This window comes from Grus americana, chromosome 16 (assembly GCF_028858705.1).
Source record: "Grus americana isolate bGruAme1 chromosome 16, bGruAme1.mat, whole genome shotgun sequence".
In the NCBI taxonomy this organism is placed as follows: Eukaryota; Metazoa; Chordata; class Aves; order Gruiformes; family Gruidae; genus Grus; species Grus americana.
The window spans coordinates 11,464,509-11,484,739 of NC_072867.1; the positions used below are offsets into that span (position 1 = coordinate 11,464,509).

General features: G+C 36.7%; 1 protein-coding gene across 6 annotated transcripts in view; it reads right to left on the bottom strand.

Moving 5' to 3' along the window:
* Window positions 1-19,926, bottom strand: part of ADGRD1 (adhesion G protein-coupled receptor D1) — a 160,250-nt gene extending 140,324 nt beyond the window's left edge. The window contains exons 1-7 of one of the 6 annotated variants that reach the window (XM_054844772.1): window positions 19,800-19,926; window positions 17,145-17,181; window positions 13,005-13,088; window positions 9,668-9,763; window positions 6,659-6,781; window positions 1,971-2,150; window positions 543-797 (exon numbers count right to left, since the gene is read on the bottom strand). In XM_054844772.1, the coding sequence (XP_054700747.1) occupies window positions 543-797; window positions 1,971-2,150; window positions 6,659-6,781; window positions 9,668-9,763; window positions 13,005-13,088; window positions 17,145-17,181; window positions 19,800-19,877 (853 nt within the window). In that variant the 5' untranslated portion in view covers window positions 19,878-19,926. Of the gene's footprint in view, window positions 1-542; window positions 798-1,970; window positions 2,151-6,658; window positions 6,782-9,667; window positions 9,764-13,004; window positions 13,089-17,144; window positions 17,182-17,277; window positions 17,925-19,799 lie in introns of those variants that run through there. The other 5 variants (XM_054844768.1, XM_054844770.1, XM_054844767.1 and 2 more) reach the window with 5 other exon arrangements.
* Window positions 19,927-20,231: the final 305 nt, after the last annotated feature.

The following is a 20,231-nucleotide window of genomic DNA, read 5'->3' on the forward strand; positions in this document are numbered from 1 at the left end:
TAGAATAACTGTCTTCTAAATCTCTGTTCTAATCCTGATTCTTTGCCTTTTATATTACATTTCAGCTGATAGCTTTCTTTTTAGTTGACAAGCATACATGAGTTAATAAGTCTTTATCATTCCAGGAACTGGAGAGAGAACCATTATTATCCACATCTGCTGGAATACACTGAGTGACTTGGCTAAGTTACACAGCAACCAGAGTGCAAGTTAGAAATCCAGAGTCACTCTTTCCTAATACTGTTCTGCCTCAAGTCTAATTATTACTCCTCTTCTCTTGATCCTAGAGGATCTAACAATGGCTGGATACTTCAGGTCTTGGTAATTTTTAATGACATTTTAAAGAAGCTAGAACTGAGGATGAAAAGACTGTACATCCAGAGACACCTGCACATTTTGGTGACATTCATACCTGACTTTTTCTGTCTCTAAAAATTACATTCAATAGCTGAAATATGTAAAATGAACACAAATCCTACACACTAAACATTTTTAAGTCAGCATCTTTACAGATGAATTATGACAACAGTGCACATACTCACCAACAGCAGCTGTAAAGTACTGCTCAATTTCATGGGGGGTGAGTGCCCTTTCCCATATAATGAATTCATCAAATGCCCCATTCACATAGCGCTTAGTTTGATCGCCCTCTGTCCCAGTCAGAAGATTTGCACTGGGGTCTCCGTAATCATAGAAAACTTTCCCATCTGGATCAGTTGTATTTAGAGTTCCATTGACATAGACTTTCAGTCCTTCTCTTGATTTCCAAGTAAAGAGAATATGAGTCCAGTAAGGACCTGCAAAACATTAAAAGTCACAGCAAAATCCATGAATCAATTCTATTCAGGGTCTTTCCTGTTCAGTAAGTTTTTGCTGACTTGTGCAATGCTACAGAGCTGTATAGGAAGTGCTAAGAGTGAATTATGGAATGCTGATGTCATGTATATTAATCTTTATACCCATGGGGAAGCCCATACTCTGGCAGAATGCCTGTTAGCTTTTGTCTGAACTCTTACTTGGGCCCACTGCAGTTTCATAAATTACACTTGCTAAGTATTACTGGCCAAGATTTGAAGTCTCTTCAATACTGTCTCCAAACTCAGTTCAGCAAGAACTGCATAAAAACTGCAAGGACTGGAGAACAAGCAAATAGACTAATTAAAAGTTGCCACAGTTTCTTTGTTATACGTGAGAGGCTGGAAACATAATATTAATTTTCACTTGGATTGGATAATCCACAAGTGTGTGAATTATTCTTACCATTTAGCAGCTTTTCTCTTAAAATAAGATTTCTAAACAGATTTCTTAAGCTTTATAAAACTCTGCTACTGTGAGGTGAGAAAGTTCTATTTTACCAATGTACAGGTAAGTCAAATTAAGGCAAGAAAAGATTTAGTGACTGTCATTGGCATTACTAGAAGATCAGAATTTGTTCCAGTCACTAGGTAATACCGCTCCCCAACAATACACAGTTTAGATAGAAGCAGTAAGATATGTGATATACCAAAATGTTTATTAATACTATGCCATGGTATACAAAACTTGACACTCTGATAACAAAATGACCAAAGCACTAAACACCCAGTTAGACAGTTACTAAATAGAGTCTTAATTTAGGAGGCAATAGAGGACAGTACATGTATTCAGTTTTAGATTATACTGAGAACTGTCAGGGATTAACCTGCATTCTTCACTCATGTTTCCATCTAAGCACTCCTTAATCTATTGATATCAGTAAGAATTCCACTTCAGAAACAACTGGAAGTTGGGTCTGAGTGTTGTTAGTGAATGGCAAATGTTCCATAATACAATATCACTATCATCAAGCAAATTCTTGACCACAGAGCTTTGTAGGTATTTTCATATATCCACTTCTCTTTCCTGAAGTTGTGCTCTTACCACTACAGCTCTCTGCAAGAATAAAGTAAAACATAACAAAGAAATTAATAAAAAAAAATTATAAACTTTACCTGGCGGACTAAAGCTTGCTTTCCACTTCATCATTGCATTCCCACGGGTGTAAAATTCCACTGAGCCTTCACCTTCATTTGAACAGATTTTGAAACCACTGGAAATTACTTGTCCACCAGAAGCAGGGAGAAACTTAGCCTGCTGGTCTTGAGTCTTCCAGAAAAAGGAAAATGTTACTCCTGATGAAAGTAAGTGAGAGGAGACTTTAATGAAGAAGAAAAAAAAAAAAGAAAAAGAAAAAGAAAAAGAAAAAAAAACACCAAACAAAAACCCACACAAGTGCAATTAAAAGTTTCCAATACTGTAGAATACAGAGAATGGGAATGCTTTTGAGGACACATCATCTGCTAACATAAACAAGAACAACATTTTTAAAATCAACAAGGCTCTAACAGTTTAAACCAAATAAATATCTTTTCCTAGGTTTCACATCACATGTGCATACCCAGGACATAGTAGTGATCATTGCTTCCTGAGTAACACTTAAAACTACAGTTCTATGAGCACAGAAAGTAATGAAGTCTTTTTCTTAGATTTATGCTTCCATTCCCTTTGCCTTATCTCTCCAGTCTCCTTACCCTTCTCACCCTCCTGTGATGATCCCTTTTCCTCCTGTGATCTTTGCTTATTTCAAAGCACAAGTTGCTCTCATATCTCCATATGCTCCACCAGAATCTACATCTTTTTTTGATGTTGACCAAATGCCAACAGAGCCAGAAATATTACATTGACTGCTTCCAAGCTACTGATGTGCTAACTGGCTGCCAGCATGCCCATGCTTATTGAGTAGCACCCATTGCTAATTACACTTCAATTCTTCTAAGGGTGTTATTACCTGTGTTTTCACACTTCAGTGCTCCAGCAATTGCTGAAAGCAAAGAGCCAGTGTAAAAGAAAGGGATAAAAACACATGCAGGGTTGAGATAAAGACAGCTGAATATAACAAAAATGGAAAATAATAATAATAAAATATGCAAAACAAGTGATGCACAGCACAATTGCTCACCACTCACAGACCACCAATGCCCAGCTAGTTCCCAAGCCATGATCTAAACACCCGGCCAGCTTCCCCCAAGTTGTATACTGAGCATGACATCACATGGTATGGAACATCCCTTTGGCCAGTTGGGGTCAGCTGTCCTGGCTGTGTCCCCTTCCAGCTCCTTGTCTGCCCCCAGCCTCCTCGCTGGCAGGGCAGTGTGAGAAACTGAAAAGTCCTTGACTTGGTGTAAGCATTGCCTAGCAACAACCAAAATATTGGTGTTATCAAAAATATTCTCATCCTAAATCCAAAACTCAGCACTATACCTGCTACTAGGAAGAAAATTAACTCTATCGCAGCTGAAACCAGGACATCGTAAAATTGAAGAGCTCTTCAGATTGCACATTAGTGAAGAAATATGGTTTCTGCAAGAAGGCTTGTTTCTTTAATAAAGGTTACCTCGAAAGGCTTGACTGAAACACAAGTAGCAAATCAAACCTCCCTCGCACTTCGGAAGTTCACAGTGGTTCTGCTGTAGAGGTTCTGCAGTCAAATGCAATTACAAAGAAACTGGCTCGACTAAACAGCTCCTAAAAATGTTCATCTCAGAATTTATAGTACAAAGTGATAGCAATAAAATCTGAGTTCAGAGCAGGTTGAGGAAAAGTTTATGAAGTACAGAAGTGGAAGAGGTTTTGCCACAAAGAATCATAATGAATTAAGTTGGCTATGACCCTGAAGATCACCTATTCTAAACTGGCTGCTCAAAGCGGGGCCTACTTCCAGAGTTATATCTGGTCGCTCAGCTGAGATTTTAATGTTATGACGGATGCAGACTGCACAGCCTCTCTGCACAAGCCATCCTGATGCTTGGCCACCTACATGGCAAAGAAACTTCTTTCCTTAGATGTAATCAGCATTTCCTATTCTACAAGGCACCTGCATTGCCAGTCACATTTTCATTGCACATGTCCAAGATTGTTAAGCTCTATCTGCTTCTATAAGCACCCATCAGGTAGTTGAAGACAGCCCTTAGCATGCTCTTTTCTTCATGTTTTAAGGCAAAGCCTGAGCCTTCCCTCCCATGTCATACTGTCCAGCCCCTTAAGTCATCTGCTGGACTCACTCTGGCTTGTCAGCGTCTGTCTTGTATCAGGGGAGAAAAATGAGACATAGAACTTCAGATACAGTCTCATGAGCACTGAGCAGAGGGCAATAATCACTTCCCTTAACCTGCTGGCTATGCTCTGTTGACACGTAGTCAAAATATCTGTCTGGATGATTTTACCGTCAGCAGTTCTTCAGGCCACGCAAACAGTATGAACTTTGACAATTTGCTACCAGATAGCCCAGCACAAGTTAATGAAGCCCTCAAACCATTATGTATATTTCTTGTTAAAATCATAGTATTTTCTTATACATTTCATAATTGTATGATTAAAGATGGAAAAGCTTCAGAAAGCTCACTTCAGTCATCAGAAATATTCCCACCCACTACTCTCCGGAACACAATTTTTTTATATTTCACATATTCTTTTTGTCACATTAACTTAACAGAAAAGCTTGAAATTATATTATGGCACAATAAATAATTTAACTATGTACTAACTCCCTGCCTAACTGATCTTGCTGTTTACCCACATGACAGCACCCGTCAATTTACATGATCTACACACCATTCCCTAAATGCTTTATACATGATAAAATAATCACCATGGAAACATTAATCAATTATCATTGGCCTCCTAGAAATCAATCAGTGTATGAACATCAGTCTCAGTTTGCTAGTTCTTAATGGCTACGTGTTTAAAACTATAAATGCTGTGAACTCCCAACTGAAGAATTTGAGGTCTGTTGTAAGCAAGTTGCACTACCTTCATCAGCAGATAATCCTGAGTTCGTATTTCAGCTGCTTTTCACACCAGTAACGGGTTGAAACACTGATCCAGCCCTCTTCCCAAAAAAACCATGCATTTCCCTTGTATCTGCATATCATCCTTTAACACCCTGGTTGAAAGGGCCACCAAGGTTAACTGCGTTAATCTAGTACTGCTACTACTGTGATTCCTCTGTCAAAGTGTCTCACAATCTTTTTCCAGTGCTTCACCACACTTCTGAAAGGTATGGAAGTGCTGTTATTCCTTCTTTACAGGCTGAGAGATGAAGTTAACATGACTTAGACTTTTATACAGCGTGTCTGCAGTGGAGCCAGTTTCCCCCATCTTTGACTGTCTATCCTATTGGACTACCCTGCAGCTGCTGATCATCCTGTAAACACAAGAAAACTGTGGATCTAAATTCTCCTTATGCACACTTTGGTTCATGAAATGCTGAAACTAAAAATAAAAATTAAAGGCAGGCACGTGACAAACACACAGCTTCATGAAATGCTATGTTGTGCATAGGGCTGCTTTTTTAATTTTTTTTTTAATTTCATCTTCACCTATGTTGACTAAATTCAACTTCTACTGCATTCAAACTAATGATTATGAAAATATTCCCTTGCATCTTTCACAAATGTTTCTTTTGACCGAAAATGCTACTTTCTTCTTTTCACATTTTATCTACTCAACATTTCAGTGTTTTATGTTTTTAATGTTCTTGTTTGTGAGATACTGCGAGTGCTCCAGTACTATAAAAATAATTTATTCTGATTATTATGTTATACTATAGATGTAGAAATAATATGACTTAGTGATGATTTTTATTTCCCAGCGGTATGAAAAAAAAGCATGAAAAGATACAGCATGTATCAGAAAATGTGCCTATAATAGGATACTGAATTACTTTTTCTAATATTCTCAGGTAATAGCCATGTACCATCTGCTCTCTGAGTTTCTCCCACTTTCTTGGAAAATTAATACACAGTACTTGCTATAGCAGCTCAAAAAAAAAAGTCTTATTTCCAGTAATGTTACCCTTTTGAAGAATGGCCTAAATCAATAAAAGCAAGAAAATTCAGTGTTAACAATACTGCTTAAGCTTAAGGACTGCTGGAGTTTGTGTATAGAAAGTCCCCATTTTCCACTGATCCTTCCATTTCTACTGAATTTTAAATCTCTAGTCAATGTTCTATGCTAGTGACTAGTTGTACATTTGGTTTGACAGTTTGACAGTATATAGTTTTAATCATCTTCTGTAATCAACATATTGTTAAGCCTGTGCCTCCTATTCGACCTGTCATTTTGTGACCCTAGCACAAGAAGAAGAAAGGGAAGAGAAACAGAATGAAGATATTTAAGCACCTACAAGGACAAATGGATTCCAAGACACCAGAGACTTAAAAACTTCATCATCTCCAAAGATAAATCTAAAAACCCCCACCATCCCTGCTAAGAGGCCACACTGAAAAACTGTCTCCTAAGTTTGAAACTTGTAGGACAACTTTGTTTGTGAAACTGCATTTCTTGGAGGAATTAATCTTGGTGCCACAGGCAAGATTTTGGGCACTGTAAGCTTATTTCTGTATTTGTTTAAATTAATTATACTGTAGATCATTGATCTGAGTAGTTGGCGATTAGATCTAATCTAAATTGCAGTTAGAAAAGACTAAATTTTCAGCAATCAACAGTGAATTGTTTTAAAACTCAATAAATAAAAGTGTCAAGCTAGAATTTTAGAGTTTATTCCAATGAGAAAAGAAACAATGATTATTGAATTACATAATTTGACAGCAAAAAAGCAAATAGTAATGAATTTACTAACCTTCAGGTCCACAAACTTCTGGATTACTAATGCAAGAATTTTGATAGCTTCCAAAGAAGAGAAAGGTCACTCCTTTCTTTTCAGTGACGTAAATTCCCTTGTTCACCATTCCTTCTACAATATCTAAAGGAAAAGCAAAAAATAGTTTAACATCTATATAAATCAAAACTTTCTCGAAACATGATTTTAACAGACTCATACACCTCATATGTTTATCTTGTCCCAACTATAGGTTTGCTTTTCTTGGTTTTTGTTGTTGGCTTTCTTTTTGGTTCTTGTTTGAGTTTGGTGGGGATTTGTCGGTGGTTTGTTTTTTTAAAAAGAACCATACAGATAACTCTCTCATTTCAAATTTGTAGAAGTTATACTCATATTTGTCACTCATATTCTTGATTAACTAAGACTGCTTAGCAGAACCCATATACCCAGAAATTACTATTTAAAGTAATCTGAATAAACCTTATGCTTTCCAGAGTTCTGAATACCAGACAGATCATAGAGGTATTTCTATCTTACTGTTAGGCTGCCTTTGTGAAGAAATTCTTTAATCTACCAAAATTATAACAGAATTGGGTTCTTTTCATTTTTCTGAAAGGGAAATTTTCTGATCAAAAGCCACTTTTCATTAGAAAAAAATAATTCAATGAAATGTACTTCACAAGCTATATTCAAAGGGCAGAAATATATATCCTTTTGAGATATCCTTTGGTATGGCATCATTATCATTTGAAAACTATTTCTTTGTCTAACATGGGTAATGACTAATTGTCTTGTGATTTGATTGTGCTTTTCTTCTGTTCCCTACTAAAAAGCACTGTTGATTTATCTCCTACTAGCTAAAGCACATGAGCCTTCTTAATATGAAAAAAAACTATGGCAGTTGTTTACTATAGAAAACCTCACTAAGCTCTGAGAGTCCAGCTGATAGATGATGATGGGAAATTCATTTCTTTTGTCCCAAGTTAAAAAGAGGGACTAATTTTAGCAATGAAGACAATAGGAAATCACAATCAAAAACCAAAAGAACACAGAACATTCTAGCATCTATTTCTGAGCAGACAGAATGTAAATATTCAGTTTGGAATTTCATGTTAACACCATTGTTTGTGATGACATTTCTGCAAGGATTGTGAAGATTCAGGATCTTGGTTTTAAGACCCTTCTCTATAATTTCTTCTGAAAAAGTGTTAGGAAAAGAGTTGCTCCAAGGAAAACACAAGCAATGAGAATACAGTCTTTTCCTGCTCTCAGGTGCAGAAATTGCCAACTAAGTGCTGGTCAATATTTGAAAATCTAATGAGATCATAAGGGAAACGAGGAAGGCACACAAATGGTCTAAAACATGTGAAGGGTGGGACGTAAAGGACTTCTCTCTGTATTTATCACTGTACATCTACCTGACTTAACAGAAGCCTTTTGCACAGCAGAATACAGCACAAGTCATGCCAGAGATGCACGTTCAGTGCTAGGGACAGATCATCTATCTAAATGGATAATCACAAATACTGTAGTCACTGCTTCAAGATTGTGCATCCCTTTATGCAATGGGGCATGGGCAAAAGGGCATCTCATTTTCAAACTGTAGACAACCATCAGGTACGAGGACAGCAGTCACAGTGTTGGCCCATCTGGAAGATAACACCACTCAAGGAAACAGCAACAGCACGATGTAGCCCTCAGTGAACGTATGTCCAAATATTTTCTTAGTTCATTCCAAATCTCTAAACAAATATCACAGTTTTCTTGTATCTTCCCTCCCTTTGAGTAAGAAGTCATCAAGTTCTGTCTCTAATTGACAGATAAAATTTAGTTTCTTTTAAAAATTTGAGTGTGTATTATGGAGTGAAGCAAACATTTCTGAGTTCTTCTTGAGTCACTTGAATTCTAAGTTAATCTAACCAGAATAAATCTTGTAAAGTAATACATTCCTGTTTCCATAGCATTTCTTTTGCCATTGATGTCACTTTTCTTAATGTTGATATTTAATATATCTTATTATGTGAGAACCATGCAAATAGTCTATAAAGCAGATAAGAACGAACTGAAAGGAATTAGGGTCATTTGAAGTTCATTATTAATAGAGTTCACATTTGCCAGCATACTTTTACTGTTAGAGAGTAGAAAAATAGTGCATTTACTATTCTAATATAAACCTCCTAGTATCTGAGCAGCCCAAATGACAGTTCAATCATTTCCATCCCTCTCCTTAGGTCAGATTTTTGAACAACTAGATGTGAGTTAATACCCAGTTGTAAAGTGGAAAAGAGGTCATATTTCAATTGCACCTACACAAGTATAAATCTTAGTGACTTAAATTAAATGACTTTAAGCTTATGTTGGTATAGATGTAACTAGTTTCCAATCTGTCAGGTCCCTGACTGGATACTTGCCATTTTCCGTTCTTCCTTTTATCTCCTGGTGTGTTGACGTAAAAAATAAAATATATATATGTGTGTACAATATATATATAAAATCTCATTAAAAGGACATACATATGCAGATTTTTACTTACTTTAAAAAAACAACATGACAAATCCACAAACATGTTAATCAAAAATATCATTATTTACAAGATCTGACTTCCAGACTTTTCAAATTTACTTGCATTTGTCTTTCTTAACTTGTCCTTTAAAAATTACTATGAAATGGTGAAAAACAGATGGTTTCTTTTTCCTCTTAACCTTGACAGATGGGGGTGTGGGGGGGTGGGAAATCAAGCTATCTGTTCTTGTATGTTCCTCTGAAGTGTCATCTCTGTTTCTTTTAAGTTTAATATAAATATTTTAGGTTTTGGAGGACTGCTGGGGCCCATCCTCCCATGAGCTGCTTAGCATGGGGAGATGCCTCTCAGGTAACATTGCAGGAGTGCTTTTTCAATAATGGATGCCAGTGTAAGCATAAATAGACCTTTACCACTTGACCCAAAACTCAGCGTTAACTTTGAATCCAACGTTACAAGAACCATCCAAGCTTGACAAAAGCAGAACAAAAAATATGTAAAATCCTCACCTACAGTTGCAGAGAAGTTAGAGTAGGCAGAATCATTGGTATATACAAAGGTAGAGTTATGGGAAGGAAGCACAGTGAAGTTGTGGATTCTTAAAGCTGGGTGGAACAACAAAAGAAAATAAGAAAATAAGCAAAACAATGAATAAACACAATCAGTAATGAATTGACCAGTTCATATCTCTCAACATAGTACAAGTTACAAATGTTGGTCAGTGGCCTTTAAAATGACCACACCACCACTTCTCTAAGGACTTGTGTGCATGTGAACATTGAATTCTTGAACTACATAAGTACATACAGTATTACTAAAATGATTTTTTTCCTTATTGTAATTGAGGAGAAAAAAACTATAAAAAAATACAACTGCAGATGAAGGGCTCTGAAATATAGTCATGCTAGTAAGGAACTCTGCAATTATAACAAAAATCATTACACTGGTGAAAGAGCTATGGGCAATTCCAGTCCCATGTCCAGTTCTGGGCTCCCTAGTACAAGAGAGCAAGTGCAGCAGAAGGAGAACAAGGGGCTCAGGGATCTTGTCAATATATATTAGCACCCCACAGGAGGTGTAAAGATAGCATCAGACTCTCCTCAGCAGTATCCAGTGAACAGACAAGAGACAATTGGCACAAATAAAAATACAAGAAATTCCATCTAAACATAAGAAAAAAGCCCAACTCTTTTATATCTGACACTAAAGTTTTATTCTCTTTCTTTTTTTCCCCTTATTTTGATAATTTACAAGTATCTTGCACACTAATTATTTACCCTGGGCAGGCAAATGGGGCTTGATGGAAAGCCCATGAAAGTAAATAGACACACATTGATTTGGGATTTAGACCAATGGAGCTCACAGAAGGGAAAGGCAAATGCTCTTAAAAAAAGAGAACGCACACAAGAACCTCAAGAGAAAAATGTAGGGAAAACAAAGGGTCAGATGAAAAACCTCAACACAGCCACATCTTTTTTGATTTACTATATTAAGTTGATTGTTTCCCTTCAATTGTTTCTACTGCTGAGATAACAAAAAAATTAATTTGCTGACACTCTCACAACACAAACGCATTGAGAGATATAAATCTGGCTTCACACACAGTGACTTCAACAAATAAAATGGATTAACATGATGGACAGATTATGATGCTTCAAGGATTTAAGAGGAGAAACATGGAATGAAAATAATCGCATGATATGAGTGGAAAAACAAGAAAGACTAGCAATAAACAGAAGAGTTGTGTAATCAGAGTGGTATCAAAAACAAGCAAATTGCCACCTGCATTAGATTATAACAATAAAGAAAAGGGGTTTTTGTATATCAAAGTCGAATATCAGATAGATACATAAAACTTCTGCTGGAGGCAGTTGAAATACTACCTGTGTATTATAAGACGCTAAATATAAGCAACTGAGAAGAATTTCAACTATCCACTACAACATTAAGAAAAGAATTCAACATTGTCAGAATTGCACTGCAGAAAAACACTTTTGGCTACTGGCATCCTCTGCAAATACTAGTGAGACAAAGTCCTCCAAAATTTTTTCAGCAAAGTCATGCAGATGGCTCATTTATAAAGTTATTTAACACAATGTCATAATAGGAGTCAAAGGAGATTGCTCATGTGAGCCGGTCCTATTCCTGTAAGTGAAGGTTTGTGGGATCAGGAACTTTATATATTCTGCTTTATCTCTTCCAAGATATAACTGAAGAGATTTCTGAACTTTGCTGAATTAATGTAATCTAACATAATTTGAAAAAAAAAAAGGTAACATCAATTGTCATTTTTTCAAGAGCTATATTTTATATATTGCTTTCAAGCACTTTCAAAACAACATCTTTGTAACAATTGCCAAAAAAAAATATGATAGCTATCAAGTGCTTTACTCTTCTTGAAACTACGTGAAGTCCCGTGTCAGAAACTTACTTTAACACAGTGTTAGAGAACTCATATGGTAAACTTTTTGTAAGTCAAAATATGATTCTATTGATGTCCGTGGGAATGCTGCCATCAGCCTTTAATGAGAGCAGAATATTGCCATTATTATTTCTGGTCAGCCAATTTAATATCTTTAAGAAAATTTGTGGAAAGATGGGTCAAAGTTTAAGCTAAAATACTTTAACACCTCCGGAATAAAAGGTTTTAGATATTTATGGATCTTTTTCCCACTTAGGAATAGAGATTGATGTTGCCATTTTTGTGTAATAAATAGCAATAACTTTGCACTTTTGTAACATTTTTCATGTAAGGTTGTAAAGGTCTTTAACTGCTGATTTAATCTTCTGCAATGATCTTTCTAGGTAAAGATATTACAGTCACCAGTAGTAACACAGCAGCTACCCCCTTGCACTAGTACAAAACAGTTTAGCTCAACTGCCAAGCTCATCCGCCATAGTGTGAGAAAGACTGGGGAATATACATCACCCAACTTGGAATTGTCTCAAATATCAGAAGAGAAAAAATAGTTCATGTGAAAATTGCTAAGGGACCTTCGAGTTTCAGGAGGCAGCAAAGCAGAGCTGAAAATTTCATGAGAGGAATGGCCCTGCACACACATGATGCTGCAATGGGATACAGTGGTTTGGTCAAAGCTCCGTTAATTGCATTGTCAGCACATGCTCAGGAAGCCCTCATTACCCTTTTTGTTCCTGATGCGAGACATCAGAACCAGAAAACTGCTGAATCCAACCAGACTGCCTTTTAATATCGCTCTCTCTGGGATCATCCAGTCCCGACACCTGACTTTTTCAAATCAATGAGAGTTTTGTCTTATCAAACCTCTCTTGGTTTTGCCTGATTGGAAAAAAATTTTGAACTTATGCTGCAATACCACTTAAGGAAATATCCAAAAGCTGATAAAAATTAGTAAGAAGTAATCAGATAAGAGCTTACACTTCTCTTTCTATGGATACTATGTGCAATTCTGAGAAGTGCCTGAAGAATTTGGGCATTTAACTCCTTCCAAAAAGCAAAAAGAAGCAGGCATCTTCACTGCTGGTGTAGCCGAAGATCTGTCACTGCATGTATTAGTTTATGTTATGCATATACCAAACTAGCTAATAACAATGTTGTTTCAATGACTCTTTGGATCATAAACCTTTTCTCTTTATAACCTTAACAGTGCGTAGACAGTCCATAAAATGTCTGAGAATACTCTATAAAAATCAGTTCACAAATACAATACCATTTGGATATCGGAGCACTGCAAAAACTTTAACTGAAAAAGTATTTCAACTGCTGTCATACAAAAGCTAACCTCTTCCATTTCTCCTGTTCCCTTTCTACTTACAGATCGCCACAAATACTATGTTATTGCCATTGTCAACAAATCTTTTGTCTACCTCCATTCGTATCCCGAAACTCATGAATTCCATCCACATCTTCCAATGGCCAGTAATGGGAAGCTGATGCGAGAACTTTGAATCCTTTCAAGAAACACAAATGAAAAGGTTATTAAAGTAAGGACCAACGAGGAGTGTAACAAGAAGAGAACAATAAAGGAGGTCAATAGGTTAAGTAAAACAAGATATTTTATGTAAATCAAGTACGGTACATAAATGAGATCATAAATCAAAATAGAAGAGTAGATTAAAGCCATATATCTGATTGAAAAATAGGTTTTCTGCAGTGGTCAAACTCAACTGATTTTTATTTTAATTGCACTTAAAATGTGCAACAATCTCTGACTAAATCTCTGCTAATGTATGAGGCAGCATTTGTTGAAGTAAGAGTTGAGGAGTCATTCAAGACTAATTTCAAGATTTTAAACACACAGTGGATAGTGCAAAGCACTGAGAAGGGAATTCACAAGGGAAATATTTAGCCTCCATAGCGTACTACCTCTGCTCCTGTCTCTTCTCAGCAGTTCAAGGGGGTAGGAGAAGATGCTAGAGAGTTCCCAGCAATTTACCCTCTTCTCCAAAACTCACTAGAAAATCAGTGGAACAGCTTCAGGTTATGTTAATCCAAGCATTTTTTCACCTTTGGTCTTCTGTGGAAAGACACTAGTCAGACATTGTAAGCAGTACTCAATGGAGGAGCAGCTGCAACATGGGTGAGAGTACAGGTGCCTGCACAGTTGTTACTGCAGTCTAGCCTTCCTGATGTCTCCAGGTAACTCTTACCTTGACAGAGTCATATAGCAGAACTTAAATGGAAAGAATTTGATGTTCCTCGAGAGAAGGAGTTTCAGAATATTAAGCAACATATAGAAAAGAGTTCACTCCTCCCCTCAGGACATTAGCTATTCCTTCAGAACCTTCTCCACTACACCAAACCCACAACAACTCCTTGTGGCTGACAAGAACATTTTGTTTTCTTGTCCTCCTTAGCAACAGGTGGAGAAGCTGACAAAAGCAAAACATCCACTGGTTTCCATTGGCAGATTTATCTGCATAGGTTAATTGATGAGTTTGAACAGATTTTAGATGTGACTACTCAAACCTGACCAGAAACGGGCTGCCCAAAACAATCGAATTTTGTGTTCAGATAACAATTCCATTTTAAGGGTAGAGTATTAATAATGTAGGAAAACATGAATTGTAATTTCTTATTATCTTGTTAGCTGGAAGAAACCCTTTATTCTCAAAATAATTAATTTAACCAGTTCTGCTGAAATAAATTTATAATCTCCTATATCTAAGAAAGTTTTAGAAGGTTGATACAGATATACAGAAATTTTACTGTAAATGCAAATGCGAATGTGTTTTGTTCACCATCATAGCATATCACCCTATTAGTTTGAGTTAATCTTTTCTTGGGGGGGGGGGGGAGGGGGGGGGCAAGAAGGGGGGAGAATGACACAATGAGCAACAAGTACAGAGCGCGCAAGTATTTCTACTACACCGTATCTGTAGTTCTTTGCCCTACAATCATTTTTCATTCCCAAGCAATCTTTCAAGAGCCTGAGGTACAAAGCTGACAGAGATAAGTTTCTTAAAAAACACTTCAGCTGTCATACACCATACAAAAGCTCCCCACACTTAGTATGCAAATTAAAACAAATCACAAGCAGTGTCCTTTGACATTTACAGTCTATCCCACACCTGTCTTCACTCTTCAGATTAAAACAGCTTGCCAACTTGACAATTATTCTATCATTTTAACATCATGGATACAAACAGGATTTCTTTATCACGGATATGAAGGTGCAAAAATTTTATTTGCATCCTTAAACTGCCTAGCCCACACAGTGGGGATCAGTTTGATGTCCTCCATCCTCATGGTATAGTTTCAGAGCTGTAACACAGAGAGGATCCTAAGATTTTATCAGCTTTACACTGTTGAAGACAATTGCTAAACATCACAACAAGCAACTGTAGATCTGAGAGCACAGAACTAAGAAGTTCTGCACCTTGTGAAGATACACGACCTACTCAGACTTGCTTCCAAACTCAACTATACCAAAGATATCTAACAAATGATTCATAATTGACCAGGATCTATTATTGGCCTACCTAACTAGAAATGTTGGCATTGTCGTAGAGGTTTTCCCACAGAAAGAGAGTATGAATATAAATAGATAAGATGGGGATGTCTTTAGAGAAATGGATTAGATTCTATGGCTATACATTTCCTTGAATATTTGGAAGATACAGAGAAAGGCACAACTGCTAACAAAAGGAGCAAGCTTCTGCCAACGTAAGAGAATAATGACAGAGAATAAGCATATACAAAACCCAATCTGAGAATTCCAGGCAACCCAAACTCAACTAAGCCGAGCACGGCAAAGCACACTGAGGAAACGGTATATAAGAACAAGATTTTTTGCATTTAGATAAACTAAATCTGGGTATGTGCTTAATTCTGTCTTCAAAGAACATATTCTGGCTGCTGCAAAAAGAAATGAGAGTTATAAATTTCTACAGTATTAAGAGCATCCACATATGCTAATGTACCTCCATCTGACTTTCAAACTACCGGTTCCATTTTGCATAGCCCAGAACATGCCTGCTGTTTCACAGTGTGCTTATATGCAAATATCTCTCGCTCCTATTAACATCTCCCTTTTGTATCAAGGAAAAAAGATTAATGTTGAGAGGTGGTAAGAAAAAAAAAAGGGAGAAAAATAGAAAAGAAAAATCCTGGGAGAAAATTATTTTATGCCAAAAAAATTGTGTCACACCACGGCACAAGTATTTTAGTAGCAGTAGTAGTAGCAGCATCGCAACAAAGGCATTGCCATGGTTGGCATCGAACTCATAAGAAGCAGCTATATTAAAAGGACCTTACATTTAAAAGCTAGAAAAAAAAAGAGAAAAAAAATGGGAAGGGAAACAGATATATGGCAAAGTGAATTGCCTAGAGCCACACTGCATGCCAGTGGCTTTCCCAGCAACCAGTTCCGAACTACATAAAGCCATACTGTTACCCCCCTTCCAGCCAAGCAGCCCTAAGACCACCTCTGAAAACAAATACCTGTTGCCTTGAATTCAACTTATACCTGCAATATCCTTTCAATAGGTCACTACTCTGCACTTAGAACAAAATCACAGGACTTCTTTACAACCTAGTTCAAATCCAGAAAGCATCGCTCGTAGTTATGCTGCCCCCCACACACTACACACACTACAGAATAAATGTGTAATTTGCCCCCTAATTGCTAGAGGCTTTTTTTTCCCTCCTATTGTTCCATCAGCTAGAAGCCAGTGATCCTCACCTATAGGAAACAAGACTGTATTTCTCTGTTTTTGAGTGAAGGTTGAACAACAACAACAAAAAAATCTAATCGGGCTGAAGCTACTGCAATAGCAGACAACATGGCTTTTCCACATCACTCTGTATTTTACTTTGAAACTAATTGCATATGGTTAAAACTGAAAAGCACAAAGCAATACATGAATTGGTAAAGCAGTAAAATTGTACTTGTACACCACCATGAGGCTTGAGGTTAAACTATTTATATAAAACAGAAGAATTCTGCAGTTACACACTCAGACCCCAAATAAACTTTGGGTAAGTTTGTTCTACATTGAAAACAGATGAGAGATCCTTAACATGCTCTATAACTGATTTAAACTTAAGCATGAAGGCTGGGAGGAGGGTAGATGACTTGAAGACATGCCAAAGTACTGCAAAGTATAAAAGTTGGCATATCTAACTGTAAATCATTGAATTGAAAATGCTGAACACTAAGACATTGAGGGGGAAAAAAAAATAGTCTGTGTAGAGGTCTGATTCAGAAACTCATGCTCAAAAAAACTAATAAGGAAACAGTGTATATAGGATTTTTCTGCATATCAAATACAAACCATTTTCTCCAAATATATTTCTATGCAGAATATTTAGTAGGTAGGTTACTGAATTAGAAAAGACTGGAACAGTCTGATACTTTAAACTTAATTACATTTTTAATACAAAGCTGACATTCAAACGTAGCATCAGTTTCTATGGAGCTACTACGAAAATGAAAAATATAAACTGAAAAAGCAAATAAATATTTAAGCACACTGTCAAAAAAATGTAAATAGAACATTCCTTACCTGGGTGTTTGGGTAGCTGGGAATAGTTTCCATACACCTGCACATAAAATATTACATAATGAGACATAGTGAGGCAAAACTTGCTAAAAGGAATCCAAATATATCTCAATACTGACCATATTTGGAACATTACCTGGTATTTGTACTGAAATAAAATCAGCAAAGAATAATGACAACAGAGCAGAGATAATAAATTCTCCATAGTCTATTTAAAAGTACAACTGCAATCAAATTCCTGTAAGATTTCAATCATAAGTTTTCCTTTTAATACAAAAAGTATCAAAAGGACGTTTTCCATGCAGGTTCAAAAAGTCTGTTCCTTCAACGATGGTAAAATATCCTTCCAGACCCTTTAAGTAGTATTTGCTTGCTTCACACTTTGATCTCCTCATTTAACTATATATAAATTACCGTGATTGGAGGAAAATTAAAAGAAATGTGCATCAGATCCGAAAGTTGTACTGTTCCATGGAAAGAAGTCAAATATTTCTGTTACAAGCTGTGCCAAAAAGAAAAGATCTTGTTTTCAACTTTCTTCCTATGGTTGTCTTTTCCTTTCAATTACTTTCACGTTGTCAGAGATCTGAAGCCAGTTTTGGTTTTGCTAGCAAGAAAATGTACTTCCTTATAGCACATAGGGCGTATAACTCTCACTATTTCCTCAGAAACTGAACTGAAAAGAGTTGCTAACTCCTCGCTTGTCCAGCTCACATTTGCACCTCCATCCCAGATCTTTTTGGGTGGAGAGCAAGTCTGAGTGATGTCATGCTTTCTTCTCAAACTTTGTCCCATTCTGGTACTCTATTTATATCACGTTGCTGCTGTCTCTTTTCTGGGTCCTAACACCAGCCAGCTAGGAGCAAGTGGAAACAAGTCAATGTGCTTCAGCAAACAGATAAAAGAAATTACTGCTCTTAGCAATCTGCACACTTGAAGAATCAAAGCCAGAACAAGTGTTTATAATTCAAATGCTTAAGAAAATTAAAACAGGTTTCAGACAGAAATTTTTGAAGGAAAACTAAGATCTATTTATTAAAATAAGATTGTATTTCTGTCTAAAAAAAGGTATGACTGCAAAAAAATACTCATTTAAGTCACATGGCATTCCAAAGGATTAATTTTACTATTTCCCTATCAAGAAGGGGAAACTGAGGCATTAGCTGTTTCACTGATTTGCTCAAAGTTGCACAGCAAAACTAGTAAAAGAACTAGAAAATACTTCTATAGTTACCAATTTATTTTTAATATAAAAATAATTATATTTAAGTATTTTTATAAGAGTCTCCCAACTACACTCTGAACTATATCACTAATATTAACCATAATTTTATATGCAAAAGAAAAATAGTAGCTAGAACAAGTTGATGTTCTTCATTTAATCTGCTCCTCTGTGTTAACATCTTGTTTTCAATCCCCTCCAAGTTCTATTTTATTTTCAGTGAAATAAACTGAAAGAGTAATAGAGCTTTCCATCCCTGTTCATCTCTTCCCTGCATTTCCATATCAACCCCTTCTTTATCCTCACACAAGCCATTTAAAGGTGACGTAGGCAAGATTAGAAACTAAAAATCTGAACGAGACCATGCTAATATCTCAGCAAAATTCAAATTATTTTATTTACCTTTTCTTTTGCCAAAAGTTATGTCAATAGATTAGATCTTATGTTCAGCCCCAGATGCTTACTTGTGCAGCAAAACATTCCCTGCCTAAAATCAATGGACACACAAGATATCAATCTATAGAAAAGTGATCACTTGTTCCTGTTCCTATGCATGCCACTGCCCCTCTACGCCTTACCTTCTGACCTTCAGTTATCCTTCCCTCCCTACCCATCCATTTCTTGACTCTTAGCCCCATCTCTTCACATACCTGTATCAGCCTGTATTTGCCTGGTTCATTTTCTTAGCTCTATTCCTTCCAGTATGTTAGCCCTCTTACTTGTCTACTTCTTAATCACAACTTCTACACCAAACTCTTGACTAGAGTTGATTTTAACTTTTAGGATGAAACACTTTGCCACTGACACTTTATATAGAGATTAAACAGCTGGAAGCCCACCAAGTTTGGTATCAGCTGTGGCCCTGATTTACCCAGCTGGGTCCCTGGATGAATACTGAACTTCCAAAGCTTCTTGGTGGCAACTAGCTCCTTGCAGACAGCTAGTGAGTACGTCTAAGGACTGAAGAGATCAAAATTAAAATTTTGGAAACCTTAAGACGTTCAATGCTGCATGAATGCTTCAATATTATCAAATTTTAATATTACAAAATTTCAGTATTAAAATAAAATGTGAATTTTTGTAACCCTGATTTAGAACCTACAGCAAAACCATTTTAAAAAAAATGTGAATTTCAGTTCCTACAAAAATTTAGCTTTCCATTTAGTTATAAGCAGTCTGACTTTTGCTTATTTCCCTCTAGGTTTTTTTAGACTCTTTCCCTCATTACTGTTAGCCACAAACTCCTATATCCTGAAGGAAGAGGAGTACTGTATAAACCCTAGGAATTCTGCATCACGTACTAACAAGTAGAGCCACCCTTAGAAATAATAGAGCTGCAGCTAAAAATCCTGAGAAAAGCTAAAATGTAAAAAGAGAAAGACAGGAATTTGAAATATTTGCCAAGAGGGGCCTGTCAAGGGAAAGAATATGCTTACCAAAACAATTGTGAGAATCCAAGCAAACATGTTCACTGCCAAAAATTTTTGTGGAAACAGTAAATTGCAAGCAGACATTGGAGATTATTTGCAGAAACAAATTCTGAATTTATTCCTGTGATCCTCTGGAAACCTGATCTGAGAAGTCACACTGCTCCCACCGCAGACCAAAGGCAGCATCGGGCATCTCGCGTGCAAACCAGAGTAATTGATCCAATGCTCGGAAGACAAACAATCACAGAGGATTGCTCTTGAAGAACCTGCAGATTAAATAATGTTCATTTAAAGTATGTGCACATCAATAAAAGCACAAAGGTCTGCATATGCTGGGTAACTGGGCAGCCTGCACTAAGCCCGCTGGAAAGGTTTCTCCCCAGCACAGCTCTCCCACCCTGCTGTCCTGGGGCCCTGCTAAGGGAGTAAGGAAGGAGA